Source organism: Chelonia mydas, chromosome 12 (assembly GCF_015237465.2).
Source record: "Chelonia mydas isolate rCheMyd1 chromosome 12, rCheMyd1.pri.v2, whole genome shotgun sequence".
Taxonomy (NCBI): domain Eukaryota; kingdom Metazoa; phylum Chordata; order Testudines; family Cheloniidae; genus Chelonia; species Chelonia mydas.
In genome coordinates, this window is record NC_051252.2 from 34344494 (window position 1) to 34365579 (window position 21086).

Sequence of the window (21086 nt, forward strand, 5' to 3'; positions counted from 1 at the left end):
ATGCTTACTGACTGGGCTGCATTTGAATTGATGAGCTAGAAGTCAAGACTCCATTCTGTGCCCTCTTTGTTGTATCTTAACTTGTCAACAAATGTCCATTTCATTTACCCGTTAGGTAAGTTTTTACTACAGGTAGTCCAGCATGGTAACACACGGCACAAGTCATTAACGGAAATCTGTGCAGCCTGCTCCAAAAATGCATTCCTCGCTCAGAAATCTGCTTCTGACCTCCCTGCATCTGCTGGGAGAGAGTGAAACATGCTACGACCTAATTACAATTCCCAGCTGGTATCTGCAGTGCTGGAAATTCAGACACAGAGCTCCTTAACAAAGCTTTATAGCGTGTGTCAGCTGACTATGGTCAGCTCTCACTTACAAGAAGGGGAAGTGCAGACAGGGTCGGTATACACTAAATACACTTAAATGAGTTTAAACCAGTGCTATGCTCTACTAATGAGCACTGAGGCTGCCTGCTCTGCACCCTACCTCCCTTCACCCACTACAAACACCCAGAATTAAGAGAGCCACCAAACCCAAATAGATTGTATTAAAAGAACTAAACAGTCACGGACACTATTTTGAAAAACATTTCTTTACTGGTTTTTATTAGCGCCAACTCACAAACCCCCAATACACAGTTTTCCCTAAACTTAATTCCGGGGACATTCATCATAGATGGGGAAAAAAAAAAAAAAGAAAAGAAAAGAAAAAATACAGAAAAGATCTTTGTTTGGTAACTAAAACTGTGCCAATGTTATTTGATTAATCCCTGAATGTTCAGCATTGACCGACTGCTGTGGAACGTTCTGTTCCGAATGGACAGGTCTGCTCTGCTCCATCTCTCGGGTTATGAAGCTGGAACATCACTGAGCTGCCTGAAGGCCCCCCAGATGACTCAAGACGTCGTTTTAAACTGACCTTTGCAAGGGGGGGGGAAATAAAAAAGGCTGCTTGGATGCAGCAGTTGTTGTTTTTGCAGTTGTTTAAAAAATAACCCCAGAGATCGCTGGGTACAAAATAGTGAACAAATGTCCGGACATTTTACTTTTTTTTTTTTTTTTTTTTTTTCCAGTTTACTGTTGCCATGATAACTTGAAAACATTCAAAGCACGTTGGATCAAATTTTACAGAAGGGGGAAGGTGGAGGTGCAGCACAGCAACCATCAAGCAATTTTTAAGGCAAAATTTACTTCTTCCCATTGATTAAGAGTTGAAAACGAGATTTTTATTTTTTTTTAAATGGCTAAGCATCATTATCGCCACTGAACAGCTAAGCTCAGGTAATTTAATCAAAGTTTAAGTGGAGTCAACTCAAGTAGATCTGAACATCGAAGAAGGAAAATTATGTAGTCCCAAGAATACCATCAGGAACTTTAGAAAATGCCGTATGTGCACAATTCCTAGAGATTTTTCTCCTGGGGATAACCAGAGCCTACTCTGAACCCCATTCAAATGTGAACACATACCAAAAAAATAGAAATAAAAATGGATATCATGGCAGGCCTGTAAGACCAGCAAGGTTGACTATGACAAGTGCGGGGCCAAACAGAAAGGTAAACCAACATGCTATAGAAAGCATCAGCATCTGCTTGGGGACTGAGTTACTTGTGCAACTTTTGTAAAAAATAAGAACAGCTCTTATGGAAGAGGGAAGTGGAATGGAAAATAAAAAGTCCATTTTGGGAGAAGGGAAGGGACTTCTTAGGTGCACACAAATAAGCTGGGTCTTCTCTCGTTCGCCTCACCAGAATTTAGTTGGGTGGTTGTGCTTTGCCCCTCCCTTCCTGATCCAGGCAGATGGTACCACGTGGCTAGTGCATTTACTCATTCTGGGCATCATAATTAGCACCCCCTGCTTTCTTCAGCTCATTCTTGATGTACTCCTCCTCCAGCTCTTTGTGGTCGCTGATCACAAATTCTTTGGCAAAGTTCTAAGAGAGATAGAGAAAAGGGTAATGACGTTAATTACCTGGGGACCAGAACCTGTTCAGCTGTGTAAACACTGGGAGGCTGTTTCCATTGGAACCTCCTTTGGCCCAGGACACCTCAGGTTAAGGTAGATGCAGATTGCAACTTTTTCTCCCACGCTTTGTCTATTTAGCCTGCAAACTCTTTGGCGTAAGGACTGTCTGAGGGGTGGACAAACTTTTTGGCCTGAGGGCCACATCTGGGTATGGAAATCGTATGGCGGGCCATGAATGCTCAAGAAATTAACAATTCAGAGACATTCAAATGTATCTTTATTTAATAAAGATACATTTTAGTGGAAATAAACATTAAACCTTGCTTACTATTATAAATATACATACAAAACAACATATTCCCGAACTTAACCCCTTTCCACGCCCTCTTTGATTCATGTGAGCAATGCAGCTGGCACTCCCTGGCCATCTCCTCTTTGTTTTACCCTCAACAATGGAAAATTAACACTACTCAAACAGCAGCGTCACCTAAGCCAACAAGTAGCAGGCATGTGAGCTTGCACGTTCCAGGCTCTGATGGCATGTTTGGGTTCTGCAGTCTCAGTAACACGCGTGCCCTCACGCAGGTCCTGAGCACAGGGGAGCGCCGGAGCAGGGCACGCCCCCGACCCCGCTCCTCGGGGGCCAGATTAAAAGGTCTGAGGGCCCACAGTTTGCCCACCTCTGGACTATCTCTTACTATGCCTGTGCATAATGGGAGTCCCAATCTTGTGCTACGGTAATAGAGATGGAAAGGCCTTTTTAGAGATATGGGACTTTGAAAAAAAGACTAGTTCTTACCCCAAATGCTGCACAGGTAAGATTTTTTCATTGAAGCCATTAATAGCATCTTGGACATGGCATAATCATATCTATAAATTAATAAGATTGTCCAATGATGCGGCCAATCGATGCAGGAAAGCCAGTACGACTGAAGACAGAACATGATTAGGTTCCCTGCAGAACGAACCTCTTGCAGATATTTTTGTTGCCATTCTCTGCCAGGGTCCCCCACCCCCATCACCCTTCCCCCAGAACCTTCGTGGCAAGAACAGCTGGCCGGTTTTGCTCAGACTGACTGTCTGAAAATTGAAGGTATCATAAGCACTTTGTCATCACGAATAAATGTGAACGTGAATTTGAAAGTGAAGTTTTTAATTGGTATTTCTGAGACCATTTAGCGAGAGGCCATCCTGATCAGAAAAATCATTTCATGTTCTGTGTGGGAGGCTAATTTCCATATTGCCGGGATATGAATAAAAAAAAAAATAATAATCACATCCACTGACAGTTAGCCCTCCTCCCTCCCCCACTTTTTAATTGCTTTACAATCAGATATTGGGATCTTACACTGGCTCAGTGTCACCATGGCTACTTTAAACAACTGCTGTCATCGTTCTCCTCTCCTCCCAGGCTGGGCTTGGCCAATGCAAGAGAAAAGCTGCTCCAAAGACATTCTGCAGATTAGTTATGGAGAGCAGGAATTACTGCCATTCGATCCAGCAGACTGCTGGGCTGAGGAAGGCTGTCCCAGTGGCCAGGGCACTAGCCTTGGACTTGAGAGACTAGGGTCAATTCCCTGCTCTGCCACCGACATCCTGTGTGACGTTGGGCAAATCACTTAGCCTTTGCGTCTCAGTTCCCCCATCTGTACAATAGGGATAACAGAACTGCCCTACCTCACACAGGTGTTGTGAGGATAAATCGATTAAACGGTGAGGTGCTCAGTTGCCACAGCAGTGGGGGCCATATGAGTATCTAATAGATAAACTGATGTCTTGAACCGTCCTCTGAAGCATCTAGTATCAGTCACTGAAGGAGATCGGATACTGGACTAAACGGACCTCGGGTCTGATCCAGCCTGACAATTCCCAAATGTTCTATAGTCTCTCTACTTAAGGTGAACTCAATATAAACTATTCTTTGGGACACTGGCTGTTGGTGCCACAGCACAGAGCTGCAGAAGAGCTGCAGAGGTACATATAGACAAGGTACACAAGAAGGTCAGTTGTGAAGCCCTAAAATGGTAAGTTGATGTGGGATTTGTGCAAAAGAAATGTTTTTCAGAATAGACTGTGAAAGACGTTCCTCAGCACCTCTTGGAAACTATTGCTACTGTACTGAAACAAGTCTACTGGTGCTCATTCAGCATTTTCAGATCACTGGTGAAATGTACTTCTGCAGGGGTTGGGTGCACGCGCACACACACACACACACACACACAAATTGCCTCTTGCTTCATGTTTTCCCTTCACTCCCTAACCCTAACCACTTCCCACAGCTGGAAACATTTCATTTATCCTTTCCCCATTTCAGACACTAACATCTATCAGACAATTAAACAAAAAGGTTACGTTTCCTCGTCCTCTGTGTGGCCGTGGATGCTTAAAAGCAGCAGCACTGCTGACAAAAAGCCTGATCTCCCAGCTGGACCACATCAAGAAGTCAGCACAGCGAGGACTCCTAATTAATGAAAGCCCAAAACAGGAAGTCTAGCAGAACTAGGCAAGGCTTTCATGGGGAAGCAGTCATCTCATTCTGGAACAGACCATCCAAGACTCTCTGTATGTGTGCAGGGAAGAAGTGGGTTTTATATTGACATCAAATTCTACACCACATGGAGAGCTTTCATTTTGGCAATTTCTCAAGAGCCTCAAATTGTACTGTGGGGGAAGGGAGAGGAAAGGGTCAGTTTGGAAAAGATTTGCCACTTTTTTTCATGCAATGGAAAAGGAAGGCATGCAGGCTGCGACCGATCCTGTTTCTCACTGCAGGAAACTCTCGATATTTAAAAGACACTTAAAAGGAAAAAAGCTTCTAGCAGTTAAGTGAAGCCTGGTCTGCTCTGCTTTAGTTTAAATTGCGGTCAGAAGGAATTCTGGAAAATGACAATGATTTGGCAGCCCTTCAGGCTCCCAGATCAAACCAGTCCCCCTTACCCCCATAAGCAGATCCTTTCTGGTACAGGACAGGCCAACACTACATTCCCAGAAAGTAACTGACGGATTGTGACTATTTAAAATTAGGTGTTTTGCGTTGAAAAGGGAGAAACCCAGAAGCACTTATTCCAGACTGCTGAGCATGGCTGGATTACAGAAGGGGGAAGGGACTATTTTAAGGTATTCAAGTTCCATGAGACTTACCCTGCTAAGAAACCCAAAGAGCTATTGTACTTCTAATTATTCTGTGTGAAGCTCTGTAGAGGGGCTCAGCTTTTGTTAATCCCAGGCAAACTGAGTCCTATCAAGTTGCTGTTCACTGTGCAAGTATTACCACACCCCCTTGTGAGCTTAGCAGTTTCAGTCTGTTTCCCCACTGGGTTAGTAAACCTTCCCCCTCTCCAACACAAAAGCTTGCTAGTGTTACATTAAAAGTCTTTACATAGACTTTAATGAGCATTGTAGCTGGCCCATAATGCCTTTTTTTTTTTTTTAAACTATGCCTCCATGCAAAATGTGCAAATGACGCACAGAATCATAAAAATGTAGGACCGGAAGGGACCTCACTGGGTCATCTAGTCCAATCCCCTAATGAGACTTTCCCTCAAACAGCCAGTTCTGCAAGTTCAGTCTAGATTCTGAAATTCACATTGGGTTCTTTCCTGCTTTATGCATCATCATCATCATCAGGAACCATGAGCCAAATGACGTGTATTATACAGTAGGGGCAGTTATGCTGCTGCTGAGGCATTACCTATGAACCACAGCTGGGACAGAATTAGTGCTAAAGGATGTAGAATACCACAAGTTATTTCAGCTCTTTGTCAGTTGTCAATGACTGAAAAGAATTGAACAGAATGGGATAGGAGAAGGGTAGGGAAGGTGAGAGAAGAAAAAGATTAACCAGAGTGGAGTAAAACCCAAAACATAACGCAACCCAGACAGTCAGTGGAGCTGGTCAAAATGTTCTCAGTTTCAACGGACCATTTTTTGCCCAAATTTCAGCAAAAACCGGGAGGAAAAGGGACATGATAAAACAAAGAATAATTGTATTTCCTTTTAGACCTGCTCTAAAAAAAAACTACACCAAGCCAAGCAGAAAAATAAATGAGACTCCATCTGCAGCAGTTAGAGGGACACACGATGTTTCTCCATTAAACAGCTGCCCAAAAGATACAAGGGAAATGTTTTGTTGTAATCGGACAGAGTTTGAGCAGATGCACAAGACACAACATGCAGGGTTAGAATGAGTTCCCATGAGTTATCAGGGTAGGATATAACTTGCCGAGGCAGGTTTACACCCTCCATTTATTCTGTGCTTCTTAGCTATTGCTATCCTATTAAATGGCTGAGATGCCTCCTGTGTTGGCTCGTTTACCCTAGAAGTGCGATCTGGGTCACTGCCATACTGAAGTCCTTACTTTGTACCTCTCTGTTTGCAGACACTGTCTGGGGTGTGCACGGTTCTTTGTGCTGACTTCCTGTTCACTTCCAGGTGCAAGTCTAGTTGCTGGGGAACATCTTTAAAGGCCTGAATAGACTGGCACACAGGTGATAGAGAGGAAGTGGGGTTCAGTGGTTTGGGTGATTGCCTGGGAATCTGGAGACCTGAGTTCAACTTCCTGCTACTAAAGATGTCCTGTGTGACCTTGTACATGGCCCTTAATCCCTCTGTAAAATAGGGACACCACCTTCCCCACAAGGGTGAGGGGAGGAGAGAATAAATACGTTAGATTGTGAGATGCTCACACATTACAACAATGGGGCCATACAAGTATCTCAGATATAGCTGACACCACCTCCTGCCCTATATTCCTTCATGCCAACAAAGAGCTGTCAATTCCTGGGATTAGACCAACAGCAGGACTTCCCCAGTTGAGGGCTCTCCCCCTCTGGAATTCACCATCCTGACTGTAGAGAGGATACAGGATGGTCCTACTTGGTATAGCCTAGGAGCGATCTTTGCTTGGCTTAATGCAGCTCATTGTGGATGAGACTTATTTGTTGTTTCAAATAATTTGGCAATAAGCAAACTGACTCCTATGGTGAACGGTGCTTGGTTATAGCAGCCCTGCTTCAGTGCAGAGTGGCCTAGAGTAATTCGGTATGTGTTACAAGAGACTAAGGGTGTAGTGGGAAGAAGGGGAGGGGGCTACGAGAAACAGGAAGGAAAGTCCTCCCTCTCTGTACACGCCCAGTTTTCGAATTCCTTTCAAATAAATGTCAGAATAGATGTAGCTGATGCAGGCACAAAGCAGAACTCTGACTCTTGGATCCTGGGGCTGTTCGCAAACCTCTTGATTTGCCTCCACACACAAAGGTTTTTTTTTTTTTTTTTAGACACAACAACATCAGCAGAGCCTTTAGAGTGAATTGCAGCTTTTGTATTCACTCCAGAGCCACCAGCGAGCCTACAGACAAGGAAAACAATGTGGCTGTTATGTCCGTGGACAGCAGGACTCGGCAATAACCGGAGCATCTTTGCTTTGCCTCTTGAATCATTTTACACAATACACAAAATAAAGTGTACGCAGTGTACCACAATATGGGAATGCATTGTACGCTCTGCTCTGCCTTTTGAGTGCTTAGCAGAGGGGAAAGCAATAGAGACCAAGGCCCAGATCCTGCAAGCTGATCCATGCAGGCAGGCCCTTCTGCCTGCCTGGAGCCCCACTGACCTCCTCAGGACTCTACATGGAGGCAAGGGTCCACCCATTTGGTCAGATTGCAGGACTGGGGCCTGTATCTCCCACTTAGACACAAGGGATTTATGTGACATTTCTGACCTTCTCTCCTCTATTAAACATCTGTATGGAAGAAACTTTGCGAAGGATTCTCCCTCTCATATGGCCCCTGAATGCTCTAATACAGGGGCCATAAAAGCTCCTTAGCCAACCAAGGCAGAATTAGCTTGGTGCAGGTATTGTGTAAGATTAGGTTGCCTTGCACAGGCCCCCTTATAAATCCTGGCATAAAGGGCAGAAGGAAAGTTGTATCATATACAGCAGTAGTTCCTAAACTTGTTCTGCCGCTTGTTCAGGGAAAGCCCATGGCGGGCCGGGCCGGTTTGTTTACCTGCCGCGTCCGCAGGTCCCAGTGGCCGCGGTTCGCTGCTCCAGGCCAATGGGAGCTGCTGGAAGCAGTGGCAAATATGTCCCTCGGCCCGCGCTGCTTCCAGCAGCTCCCATTGGCCTGGAGCAGCGAACCGCGGCCAGTGGGAGCCAAGATCGGCCGAACCTGCGGACGCGGCAGGTAAACAAACCGGCCCGGCCCGTCAGGGGCTTTCCCTGAACAAGCGGCGGAACAAGTCTGGGAACCACTGGCATACAGCTATGCGGACAGTACTGCTGCAAAGCAGTGAGGAGAAGTTATAGCAGCTCGTAGCAGCTTTAAAATTATGCCAGGTGGCTTGCAGTGGGCCCCACAGCAGCTCAGAATCCTTCCTAGAAGCCCAGTACAGAATTCCACCCCTGATGTCTACTGGAGGCAGCTGCTGGTTTATGTCCAGTTCAGATGCAACCTAGAGGAGACATGTTCTGGGTGACCTCAGGCAAGTTATATACTCTCTCTGTGCCTCAAGTCCCTATCTGTACGAAGGGGATCGAATACTTCCTTCCTCTCACCCTTTGTCTTGTCTATTTAGTTTGCCAGCAGCTTGGGGTAAAGACCATCTCTCACCAGGTCTGTGTGCGGTGCCCTGCATAATGGAGCCTTGAGCTTGAATGGGGTTTCTAGGCACTAGAATAATAGAGGTGAGTTATTGCTTTGTAGCCAGTGCCACAGCCACCAAAGGCACTGGCCCTACCATACAGGTGAAACCATTTCAAATGCAACATTTGCCAACCTTGGTATCCACCAGTTCTGACTGTAGGGAGAAGTCAGTACCATCCTCTAGGAAATGTGGACCCTACAAATGGCAACTGTACCTGAGCTGATCTCTAACTTCTTACAAAAGGTCTTAGATAGGAAAAGTTGTGTCAAAGACTGGATTACTGAATATTGTTTATTCTGGGTTGAGAACAGTAGACCCTGAACTATCCTTATTAGACCAGGACTATGAGGTGGAGGGATTTCATCTCCATTTGTTATAGCTATTATGTTAAAACACCAGCAGAGAAAAAAGGATTAAACATTGTCGTGTTAAGACAGAAGCAGAACTATTGTTTGAGTTAACAGACTATCCTCCCAGTCTCACTTGGGAGAGACTGATTCATACTCACTAGAGGTAGCACACATTACTCTGAAGGCCTGGTTATCAGACTGTGTCTCATTAAACAATTTTCTATGCTAGCATTTGAAGTGTTGCACAACACACACACACACACACACACCCCCTCAGTTCAGAGTGAAGGCTCATCACTCTGACCTTAAAAGGAAGCAGCTTCCATTTTGCACCCTACAAGTCTGCATGGTGACAGGCGGCCTCAGCCCCTACAAAAAAGGGTAATTTGTCTTGCCGTTTTCAGTGGCGTTGAAATAAGGTTTCAGCCTGGTAATATTGCATGGGTTGATCTGCTAAGCCTGCAGCTCCTCTCTCAGGATACTTAGTTCTATGAATCATGGTAAATTACAGTCAGCAGCCTTTCTTCGCTTACCACATAAGTGCATTTTCATCACCCAGCACCTCCACCTTTGCAGCAGATATGGTCTGATCTAAAGACAGCTTCATTTGCAATTTAGAGAGAGTCGCCTCAGATCTTGTTTTCAGTATTTTAGCCACTTCAGTTCCCCAACAGTAGAGGCAACGAAGAGATGATGAATTATTCATACCCAGGAGGGCAGTGAACATTTAGGCCCAGATCCTCTGGGGTTGCAGCCCAGGAGGACACAGCACAAGGAAGTGTGTGAGTAAAAAAAAAAAAAAGTGTCCTTAAGGCACCTTTGTACTGCCCCAGTTCTGGGCCAGCTCTGGCCACACAACGTAAGTGAAAGCTGCCTGAAGGTTACCTTCACTTGTGTCAGCTGTCAACAGCCCCAGGCAGGCAACAGAGCAACTAAGGGATCAGTGGATCCTCTTATCCAGCAACATCCTCTATGCCACCCCTGGGCAATAGATATGGAGCAACAGTGGCTTTATGCCAGCGGTTGATCACCCTATGTGATCTTCCAGCAGTCAGTATAGCACAGATGAAGACCTTGAGTGGAAGTGACCTGGTAGTGGCCATTCCACCAGCTTGTCGGGATGCTTTGCACAGCTGGTGCAGTGCAGAGTAGCCTCAGTGCAACTGAGAAGCCAGGCTTCTTCCCCCACCCGCGCTTCAAGTTTGTCTTCAAACTCCGGCAATTTCCTCATCCAAAGGAATTCTGTAAAAATCGAGCAGTTTTCCACCCAAATTTACTTTAGACAGACAACAGATCATATGACCTTCTGGGCAGGAATGCTGGAGGAAACTGAATAGTCAAAGTTTCCAGAAGGTAAATGCTGAACTAGCAAATGTGAGCATTCGTACCAGGCACCCGATTTCAAAAAGAGTTACACGCATCCAACCAGGGCCCAGGAATCCCTTTATTTATACAGAGCCATGGAAGAGCTTGGTGTTTACAGAACAAAAATTTCTTACTCTGAGGAGCTTAAAACCCTAATTTAAGATGAGAATGACACAGATGAAGGAAGAGAAAAAAGGAGTTTCCCTGCTGCAAGGAGAACTAAGACTTTTCTTTAAATGAATCTCTACAATCTGCAGAAAGGGAGGAGGCCACAGACAGAAATGCTGGTACTACCAGCCACCTGCTCTCTTTGACACCCCTTTTGCAAACAAGAGCAGATAGGCAAGAGAAGGCAAGTAGCACATCAGAGAGAGGCTGGACCTGATCCTTCACGGCCCTGCATCTCATGGAGTCCTCTACAGCAGCTCAAAGGCAAGTGCAGAGTGGGTGTAAAATCAGCATGGTAGCATATGACAGCCTGGCTTCCAAAGGTGTGGGGCAAGGCACTGTTAGGACCACGGTGCACAGGGCGGTCATTAGGCATCAGCAGAGTTGCCCCTTTTAAAACCCAAATGGAGCCTTTTTTTTTTTTTTTAAAAGGTAAAGACAGCCCTCCTGTGCTAAGGCCATGTATGCCAAGTTTCATCGTGCAGGAATTGGAGGGAAGACTTGTGGTCCTCAGAGGTTCATAATGGTAACACGAACAGCCTTAGATACCCCAGCGTACGCTGTACCTTTCCACATCTCCTGGGTGCTCCCGAGCAAGGCAGGTCAAAACAATAGCTACAGAAATGGAGACAGCCAAGAGGCTGGATGTGTATTTTAAGCACCAAGAGATGGAACTCAATTATAAAACCAGGTAAAAATCTAGGAGAGGGCTTGGCTTTTTAAGCGACACAAAAAGCTTAAAGTGTACCACTAGTGTATAATTTTAAGTGAACAAGTGGGGCCTACTCAACCAGACTGCCAAACCTGCAGCCACAGATCTACCCAGCCTGGGTCTGCTTTATCATTGGGACCTTTGCATCGAAAAAGCACCAAACGTCCTGCGTTCGATCTTTGCTATTATAAATGGTGGCCTATAATAGGATTTGAACTGCAACAGGTCTCTGAAACTCGGGATGAGCCCCTTCAGCTAGGGGAGTGTGTAATCCACACTAGTCCAGTGTAAATCTTTGTCCCCCCTCTCGTGGTTGGACTATGTACACAGGTTTGAGGCTGTTACTGCTGCTAATTGAATGGACTTGGTCTGCCAGCTTAAGCGCTAGAGATTTATGCTTTTAGAGTCAGAAGTCCCCATGAATTACCCAGCCAAGGGCGTTGTTCCATTCCCACACCACAAGGTGTGCAGCATGAGATGGAGTATGCTGACAGAGCTCCATCAAGTTCATTTGAACTCCAAGAAGCTATACTGCAGGAAGTCTCCATCCACTAGCCTCTTAATGTCACCTTAAAAGGCACCCATTCTGGGTGTGTGTCTGCATGCCATCCACCCCTACTCCAAACCCATCCTCAGCTGACATTGCAGATGGGTTTGGGGCAAGTCACACACCTGAATGGTGGCCTTCCAGCTGTGGTAGAGGGATAGGGGTGGAAATTGAATAGCCTGACAAGGGACTCACCCAAGGTTTACTTGAACTCCTCCGGTATAAATAAGCACAGAGTGTCTGGACCTTTTGCCATAGTTTAAGATAAGGGAATTCAACTCCACTGAAGTCAATGCAACTGCGCTGATTTACACCAGCTGAGGATCTGGCCCAGTAATTTGACAATTCTTAAAGTATCAGCTCAAGCTGGGTTCCACTTGCTTTCAGGATCTCGGCAGAAGCACAGCGCCTATTGTCATTTGTTCAGCTTTTGAACAGCGCTCAGCCCGCTTGTAAATGCATCTACAGTGTATCATAGAACCATAGAGTTAGAAGGGACCACAACGGTCATCTAGTCTAACCCCCTGCCAAGATGCAGGATGTGTTGTGTCTAAAGTATCCAAGACAGATGGCTCCAGCCTCCTCTTGAAAACCTCCAGTGAAGGAGCTTCCACAACCTCCCAAGAAGTCTGTTCCATTGTCCTCCTGTTCTTACAGTTAGGAAGTTTTTCCAGAGAGATTGAAATCTGCTATGCTGTAGTTTGAACCCATTGCCTCTTGTCCTGCCCTCTGTGGCAAAAGAGAACAACTTTCTCCATCTTCTTTATGGCGGCATTTCAAGTATTTGAAGACCTCTATCATGTCCCCTCAATCTCCTCTTTTCCAAACTAAAGATATCCAGTTCCTTCAGCTTTTGCTCATATGGCTTACATTCCATCCCTTGGATCATCTTTGTCGCTCGCCTCTGGATTCTTTCCAGTTTCTCTACATCCTTTCTATATATTGGTTATCAAAATTGGACATAGTACTCCAGCTGAGGCCTAACCAGCACTGAGTAGAGCAGTACTATATCACCTCTCATGACTTGCATGCTATGCCTCTGTTAATCATAGGATTAGAAGGTACGGCCAGGGTCATCTAGTCTAACCCCCCTGCAACCTATCAGAGAATACCCAAGCAGGACTCCTTCTCATTGGAACTTGGGTCTTAAAGAGAGAAAGGTGGACTGTCACAAATATTATACCACAGCAAGTGCCCTTAACGTTTTACTCCAGGGTCCACGGACTGTTGTTTGAAACCCAGAGACTTGTTCTTATCATTTAAAGCTCAAAGCTGTTATCTGCCATACAAAAAACACCTTGTGCCATACTGCTAATTCTGAAGGCATCCCTGTGTTAAGTATGGGTAGAATACACAACTCAGTGTACATAGGGGCTGGGCTGCAAGAGAGGCCACAAAATAGTGAGAAGCTCACACAGCTGGGGTTTTTTTAATGTTATTTCTCTTTCTAGAGCTCCTGTTACCCCACCCAATGAACCAAAACTGTGTAAAACTTGTGCTTTCTTGGCAAAAACAACAAAATAAATAGATTTTAATATTTCTGCTTGCATTCCACTAGAGCTTAAGTCAATCGGGTTGACACTGGATTTGCACCAATGTAACTAGCAGCAAAGTGTGGCCCCTTGTTCGCAAGATATTTAGTTCCACATTTCTTAGAGCTTTGTATTGCATGCTGGAAGTTTGTCCATTCATTGTCCCAACAGTTGAAAATAAGCATCAGTATGTTGTGTTTAAAAAACAAAACAAAAAATCTTGCAGCGTTAATGCCCTTTTCGCCCTTCTTTCTCTGGCTATATCACAGATATTGAAAGAGGGAGGAGGGGAAAAATGTGTCCACATCTACAGGTAGCTGAACCATTCAATGGAAATCAGCCACATTTATCTAGAAACATAAAAAAAGGTATTTTGCAAAACAACTATAAAACTGAGTTATTTCATAGGCTAGGATGTAGCTTAGCACTGAGAAGTGGGTGCATGGGATTCTTGGTGTCTCGGTACTTAGGGTATGTGTACACTGAACTGTAAACCTGGTGTGTGGGATCCGGGCTTGTGGATTTGGTGTGTACAAGCCAGTGCTTGAGCATCCACACTACACTGTAAATCTGGGCTTACAATTGCTGGACCCGGGTCTCACAGCCATGCTAGTATGTCCATGCTGCACTATGCAGACTTTTTGCCTTGGGTCTGCAGATCAAGCTGTGTCCACATTGCAAAATGACAGAGGTTGGACCCAAGTCTCAGTGGGACTTGGGCTCAGACCCACCAGATGGGTGGGTCCTGGGACCTGGGTCCTGAGTGCCTGGTGATCTGAGCCAGCTAGATTCATGTGTGGACAGAAGTGGGGGGTTGGGTTCAAACCCGAGTCTGAGCCCAGGTTTACACTGCAATGTAGACATGCCTTTAGTGGTCCTCATTGCCATCGTACTGGACTACTTGAGGGGAATGGAGAACAGGGACAAAAGCAAGGCTCTGCGGCATTAGAGCTGGGAACAGACTATCGGTTTATAGAGTTAAGCCTGACTGGTGTGAAGGGCTTTGGAATATGCTTGCTTGGAAACTAACCCCAATAAACATCGCTTTGTCTGCACTTCGGATTTCTGGTCTTTTGCTGCTTGCTGTCTGCGTGACAAAAACATGGAAGTGGGAGGGTGAAGGGAAAGCCTTCTAACAACTTGATTATCCACCTGGGGGCTACCATGCATTATGCCTCTGTCTTGCATCCTTTGGTCCTGCAGTTGGCTACTTCTCCAGGTCACTGTGGATTTTGTGGGGTTTATCTCAAAGTTAAGCCTATGTATACAGGCCTGTTTGGCATTATGCATCAATTCAATGGAACATACCCACACGCCCCCCATGATACGGGTTACATTCTTTGGCACTCAATTATGACTTTCACGGGGGGGGGCGGGGGAGGAGAAGAGCACAAAACTACAGTTCAAATTGCCTTAAGTGACCCCTCAAAATAGTTTGCTTAAATGGAGGTAATTTTCTAAAGAAGGTGGATGAGAATTGTCAATATATTTGGAGATACTTCGGGGATGATCTCAAAAGAGATGGGTTTGCCTAATAACGTTGGTTTATAGCACAAATTTCCATAGTATTAATATTTCAGGTTCAGAGCTTTTACTGGGTATATATTGATTAGCTAGAAGATTAAGGCTTTATGTCAAAGCCAAGAGTGGTTAACATGCCAATAGCCTATCAAATCAAATAAGCTATTAAACAAGCAACCACTCAAGTTTCAAATGACATGTAACAGGAAGTTACAGATGGTTGTATGGGTCAGTTGTCAGCATTATATAATTTCTGCTTCAACTACAATTATACAGTTTCAGCTACTTCATATTAATAAAGCTTTGCTTCATCACTACCATGTATAGTGGTAAATCTTCCGTTTCAGCATGAATCCTTCAGTGTAGTTTCCATGTTGGGAGGTGTGGCATAAATGGGTATTTCCTAGGAAGGAGTTTGAATGTCACATTTTTGAATTATTTTAGGCTAAAATCATTAAAACAAACATTAAACTGTACATTGAAGGGACCTTCATTTTCATCCTGCACACTCCCCTCTCAAAGAGATTTCTTAATGTAGACAAATACTAAGGAGGAGGAGGAAAAACTGTTCTTGTTAACCTCCGAGGATAGGACAATAAGCAATGGGCTTAAATTACAGCAAGGGCAGTTTAGATTGGACATTAGGAAAAATTATAATGTGGACAACTGACCCATACAATAGTCCATAACTTCCTGTTACATGTCATTTGAAACTTGAGTGGTTGCCTGTTTAATAGCCTATTTGATTTAATAGGCTATTGAGTGTTAACCACTCTTGGCTTTGAAGTAAAGCCTTGATCTTCTAGCTAAAAACTTCCTAACTGTCAGGGTAGTTAAGCACTGGAACAAACTGCGTAGGGAAGTTGTGGAATCTCAGCCATTGGAGGTTTTTAAGAACAGGTTGGACAAACACCTATCAGGAATGGTCTAGTTATTACTTAGTTCTGCCCTGAGTGCAGAGGACTGGACTAGATGACCTGTTGAGGTCCCTTCCAATCTCCTCTATGATTTTCAATATTCAGCCTGTTCTGACAGCTCAATGAGAAAGGATATTCTCAGGCACCAGCAAGAAGCAGTACATTTAGGGAACTTGTTTATCAAATGGGTCCCACCATAAACGTTTCTTCAGAGGAAGCATATGCTGAACTGTAAATCTAGTCAGTCATAGTTGTGCTGCTGTTGGCTAGTATACCCTTGCTTACAACAGTGATAGGAACATTTTGGTGGTCGCTTCTTGCCTTAAACTCTAAGACTGTTTTAACACCTAGTTCTGACAGTGCTTTCAGCAATAGATTTCAAATCCCTTTACTAAGGGGGTCAGTATCATTATTCCCATTTTACAGATGGGGAAACTGAGGCATGGAGCAGGGACATGAGTTGCCCAAGGTTACTCTGCAGGCAACTGGAAGAGCCAGGAATAGAAACCCAGTCTCCTAACTCCTAAACTAGTGTCCTCTATGCTTTTATTTTAGAAGAGAGGATCGGATATTTTATTCACAGCATTCCACAATGCAGTTTTCTAACAGCTGAAGTTCCCCTCCTCGATTTAAGTCTGCTAAGGTCCATTGAACTTGAATTTTGTGGGAACACAATGCTGTGTCAGAATGCCCTACGCATGCTCTAAATGGTTAAATTACACTTTGTGCTTGGACAGACAAATTCCACTGGGGAAACTTTCCGAGATGTGTGCTTAGTACACACATCTCCATGTTCCTATTACACCCAATGCCAAACAGGAAACTATTCAAATCTAGTTAACTATTAAAAGTTGTGAGTTAATTAATACCGATTGCAAGCCCAGCCTTGCAGTCTGTCGTCTCTGCACAGTGGGATAACCTGGAGCCTTCTGATGGTCTAAAATAAAAATTTCCTTATTATCTTTATCCAATATAACTACCAGTGCACGGCTATTCATGCCTCAATATTAAGGGCTTGTCTATACTGGCAATTTACAGCGCTGCAACTTTCAGAGATGTGTAAAAACAAGCTTCCCGTGTAGACAGCGCACCAGCGCTGGGTGCTACGCCCCTCGTGGAAGCGGCTTTTTAAGGGTGCTCTCCCAGCACTGCGCCGTGACCACACAAGGCACATTAAAGTGCGACCGCGGCAGCGCTTTGGCGTTGCCAGTGTAGACTCGCCCTAAGTGGTTTTTATATCAGACAGAGAAAGAACAGGGGCTAAGAGATATTTACCCAGGCGAGGACCGGAATGTGTCCTTTTATTGCTCTCCTTACAGCCATAAGCTCTGGTGGCAGCTGACAGTCCAAAGGTGCTCATTTTAACGTGCACGCAAAGGGCAGATTGAGTCTTGGTGACAGTAAGGAGGGTGAAAAGTTAAAGCTTTAAAAAGAGAAGAGTTTTCTAAGGATGACCAAATTTCCCTCCCCCCACCCCACGCTCTCGAAGGCTAGAAGCAGGGCAGGTCAGAAGGGTGGCCTTACCTGTACAACTTCTTTGACCAGGGTTTTGTCAGTCCCGGTTTTGGCTCTCTGCAGGCCGCTAACGCTCTCTCCGATCCAAGTGATGAGGGCAAACTTGACTCGCTTGCTCATGGCATCCCCAGTGGTAAATCGGACAAATCCAAACAACCTGATATCATCTTTAAAAACAAAGAAGCAAAAAAAGGAGAAATCATTAGACGGGAGACAAAAATATGACCTCACTAAAGAATGTCTTGGTAATTCAGATCAGGAGACCACCTGGCTATGCTCAGAATCGACTAACACTTATAAAAATAGAAACGCTATTAGAATAGAGGAGATGTGTGCATGCACACACACAAAGATTTTCTTCCCATATTAGATCTACCTTTTGCTATTGCACTCTCACTGACTAGGAGTTACCTGGCTGGCACAGCTGTACCATGCCAGCTGCTATGTTGTTAAGTTTGGAAGTGAGGAACACACTCACAATTGGCCAGGTCTTTCAAGTCTACACAGCTGACCTGGATGATGCATTTAGTCTTCAGCATGCAGGGAAGGGAAGACATTGATCACTGGCCCCTATGCCACAAGCTGCTCTGGGAAGGTAGGAATCCACCTGTGCAAGGCAGTTTGCAGGAGAGGAGACCTAAGACCAGATGCACCCCCAAGCCTGATTGGATAAGCAATGAGAAAGACTAGTCAAGACCACAAGTTATGTAACAGAACTGCACAGCAACCAAAAGAACCATACCATATAGACCAAGAAAACAGCTCACTGAACAAAAACCAAGACCAGTAGTTGCTGAGGGCTAGGCGCATCGGTGTGCAGATTTCCCAGCCCACAAAATAAGACAGTTAGGCAGCCTTAGTCAGTTGTGATCTCTTCTTCCCAGGGGGGACTTATAAAGAGTCCAAACAGAACAAAACACACGACCGTAACAAGACGAAAATGGCAACTACAACCACCAGCCTCCACACACAGACCTGTGGACAGGGCTCCAACTCGCACGGAGATGTTTCCAGGCAACGCTTCATATTTCCCCTGCTCCCATTAATGGGTCCGGGTTAATTGGTGGCTGCATTAACCCTTTAAGGTCTGGGTTAGCGATTACCCTTGTGCCCTATCACAGTACCTCATGTTGAAAAGCATGTGCTGGATACCTTTAGACCACCAGTGCTCTCGACTGAGAGCTCTCAAACTCTTTATTACTCTTCCCTACTGTCCCTGAGACTTCTGCAGATCCACATAACAAATTAGGCTAATCTACAAAGTCGCTGCCCTGTTGAGAGTAATCCAAGAAGTCAGAGACCTGTGGATGTTCCAGTTAAGTGTGTGATCTGCATGACCTGCAGACAGATCACTCCCTCCTGCTGAAAAACCCACAGGAGGCGAAGAACTTCAAAAGGCGTCTCATAGAAACGCCTTTGTTTCCTCCGCTCCTTCACTTGGCCATGGCAAAGAATCACAGAAAGAGATACTTCTCCCCCCCACAATATGGAACAAGGCCCTTTTTCTGGAACAAGGCAAACAAGTGTTCAAAAATGAACAGTCAGACCACCCAAAAGTCACAACTGGGTTAAAAATCATGAGATTTCTAAACAGTAAGTTGAGTCCATTTTTACCTTCTCGTTTGAGAGCCTTTAGGCGTCACGTTCTCCAGCTTCTCTGCAGCCACAAAGACTAGAAACTTAATTTTCTTTATTAATTACAGCTGCAACTCTCACAATTCCAGATGCTGGGGCTTTGAGAAGACACACCATGTGTATTGCAAGACTCATGGGGGTAGTTGGGGTGGGGGGGGGAGATCACAAGAGAAAGTTACACCATCTCTCTGCTTCCCTGGAGAGCTTCTAGAACAGTGGCTCTCAATTTTTTTTTTTTTTTTTTACTGGTGACCCCTTTCACATAGTCTCTGAGTGCAACCCCCCCCCCCCTTAGATATATAAAAAAGGATTTTTAATTTATAAAACACAATTATAAATGCTAGAGGCAAAGCGGGGTTTGGGGTGGAGGTTGACAGCTTGCAACTCCCCCGCCCATGTAATAACCTCACAACCTCCTGAATGGTCCCGACTCCCAATTTGAGAACACCCTGTTCTAGAACCTTCCCTAACTCCCAATTGAAAGGATTGGTATGCACATTGTCTCTTCCCAAGGGGGAAGGGGTTTGCAGCCTGAAAGAATGGGCACAACCTTCGGAGCCTGCGACGTATGGGGAAAACGGACACCACGCGTGTGGATCCATCCTGGAATCTAGGACGGCTTGCTCTCCTCTCCACAGCAGCGTGTCACACTGCCCAGGCATAAACCCCGGTAGCAGCACAACAGGGCCACTGAGGTGTAGTTTAGCGATCCCTGGGAGTTCCTCATGGAGGTCCACTGAGTCAGGAAGGGAGCATGCCACAGGGCATGGGTGCTCCGCCCCCATCCAGCTAACTTCCCACCACCACCTGTGACTCACTCAGTGCACACAGCCACTAAGAAGGGATAGCCGGGAGCAAAGGCATTTCTGCATCCACTTCCAGGATGTGCCCTCTTTCATTCCCCTCCACCGAACAGAGGAGAGCAGGAGCATCAGGCCCTTTGATTTTAAGATCACCATAATCCTTTTTTCAGGGCCTGGCTTCTGCTCTGTTAAGCCAAACTAAGGTTATTTATTTAGTGACCATCTGCATACAAGCATCTCATCTCTGGAGTCTGACAGATTCTGCATTCCTTCTCTGCAGGGTGATTCACCACCCCGAGCTGTTGGGTGCATTTGCAACCACAGGCACATACGTAGTGCCACCCCCTTCCAGTCTTTTCTTGTGAGTGCACAACATATTGAAACCTACATCAGCCCTGATCTTCCAGAGAAGCAGAGCAGATGGACAGTCAAGGGAGCACAGAATATACCTATCACAGCTGCTCCATCGGTTTAATAGGTCACTTGGTGTCCTTTTAGTGCAACAAGATGACACATAGAAGAACCATGAATCAGAGCACTTGCTTTTTGGAAAGGGAGCCCATTACACTTGGTCCAACTTAAGTTTACTGTAACCAATTCAGCATGTTTTATTCCTATGCTGTCCCAACTACCACCATGTGAGACATCCAGGATGCCAAGTGGGAAGTCTAATGTTAATTCACACCATCCTCTCTAGATCCATAATAAAATTTCTCTGTATACCATATATATTGCATCACAAAAGGAGCCCCATAGAAACATAAAAGGCTCTGTACCATTTCCCCTGCCCCTGTTCCACAGAAAACACCACAAGAAGCCTTTGAAAGCCAACAAATGTCACCTCAAAGCTAGAGCTGGTTGGAAACATGGAAACTTCTTTGTTGATAAAGTCAGAGTCAGAAAAGGAACAATGTTTTGTTTATTCAATATTTTTTGCAAAAACATTCTTACCACATTTTCCCCCATAAAGGTTTAATTTCTTTAGTTTTCCTTTTTCATCTCCATGTTTTGTACTTTGCCACTGAGCAAGGGCAGAGTTACGGGGAAGAGAAAGAACAAAAAACAAAAAAGTTGTTTTCCAGTTTTGTCAAAATAGAAAGAAAAGAGAGAAAAAAGAAATGCCCACAAATGTTGGAAATTTTGGAATTTGAAAAAACAAAATTTCTAGCAAAATATTTTTCATTCCAAAGAGTTTGATTGGCTCTTCTGAAAGAGGACCCAAACCAGAAGAGCCATGTCTATGAGAACTATGTGTAAGCAGAGTTTCCCTGCCTCTTCAAGAGGCTTTATTTCTGGCTGGTATGATGAACCTGTAGTAAGAAATTCCAATTCCAGCCAGAAAATCATCTTCAAGTCAACAACAGATTAAGCCTAAGAGGGCGTGTGGAAGGTGGAGAGAAATGGACAAT

General features: G+C 44.9%; 1 protein-coding gene across 2 annotated transcripts in view; it reads right to left on the reverse strand.

The window, feature by feature from the left end:
• Positions 1–574: 574 nt before the first annotated feature.
• COTL1 (coactosin like F-actin binding protein 1) overlaps positions 575–21086 on the reverse strand; it is a 32729-nt gene continuing 12217 nt past the window's right edge. For both annotated transcript variants that reach the window (XM_027821723.3, XM_037877426.2), the window contains exons 4-5: positions 17249–17406; positions 575–1931 (exon numbers count right to left, since the gene is read on the reverse strand). In XM_027821723.3, the coding sequence (XP_027677524.1) occupies positions 1821–1931; positions 17249–17406 (269 nt within the window). In that variant the 3' untranslated portion in view covers positions 575–1820. The remainder of the gene's footprint in view (positions 1932–17248; positions 17407–21086) is intronic.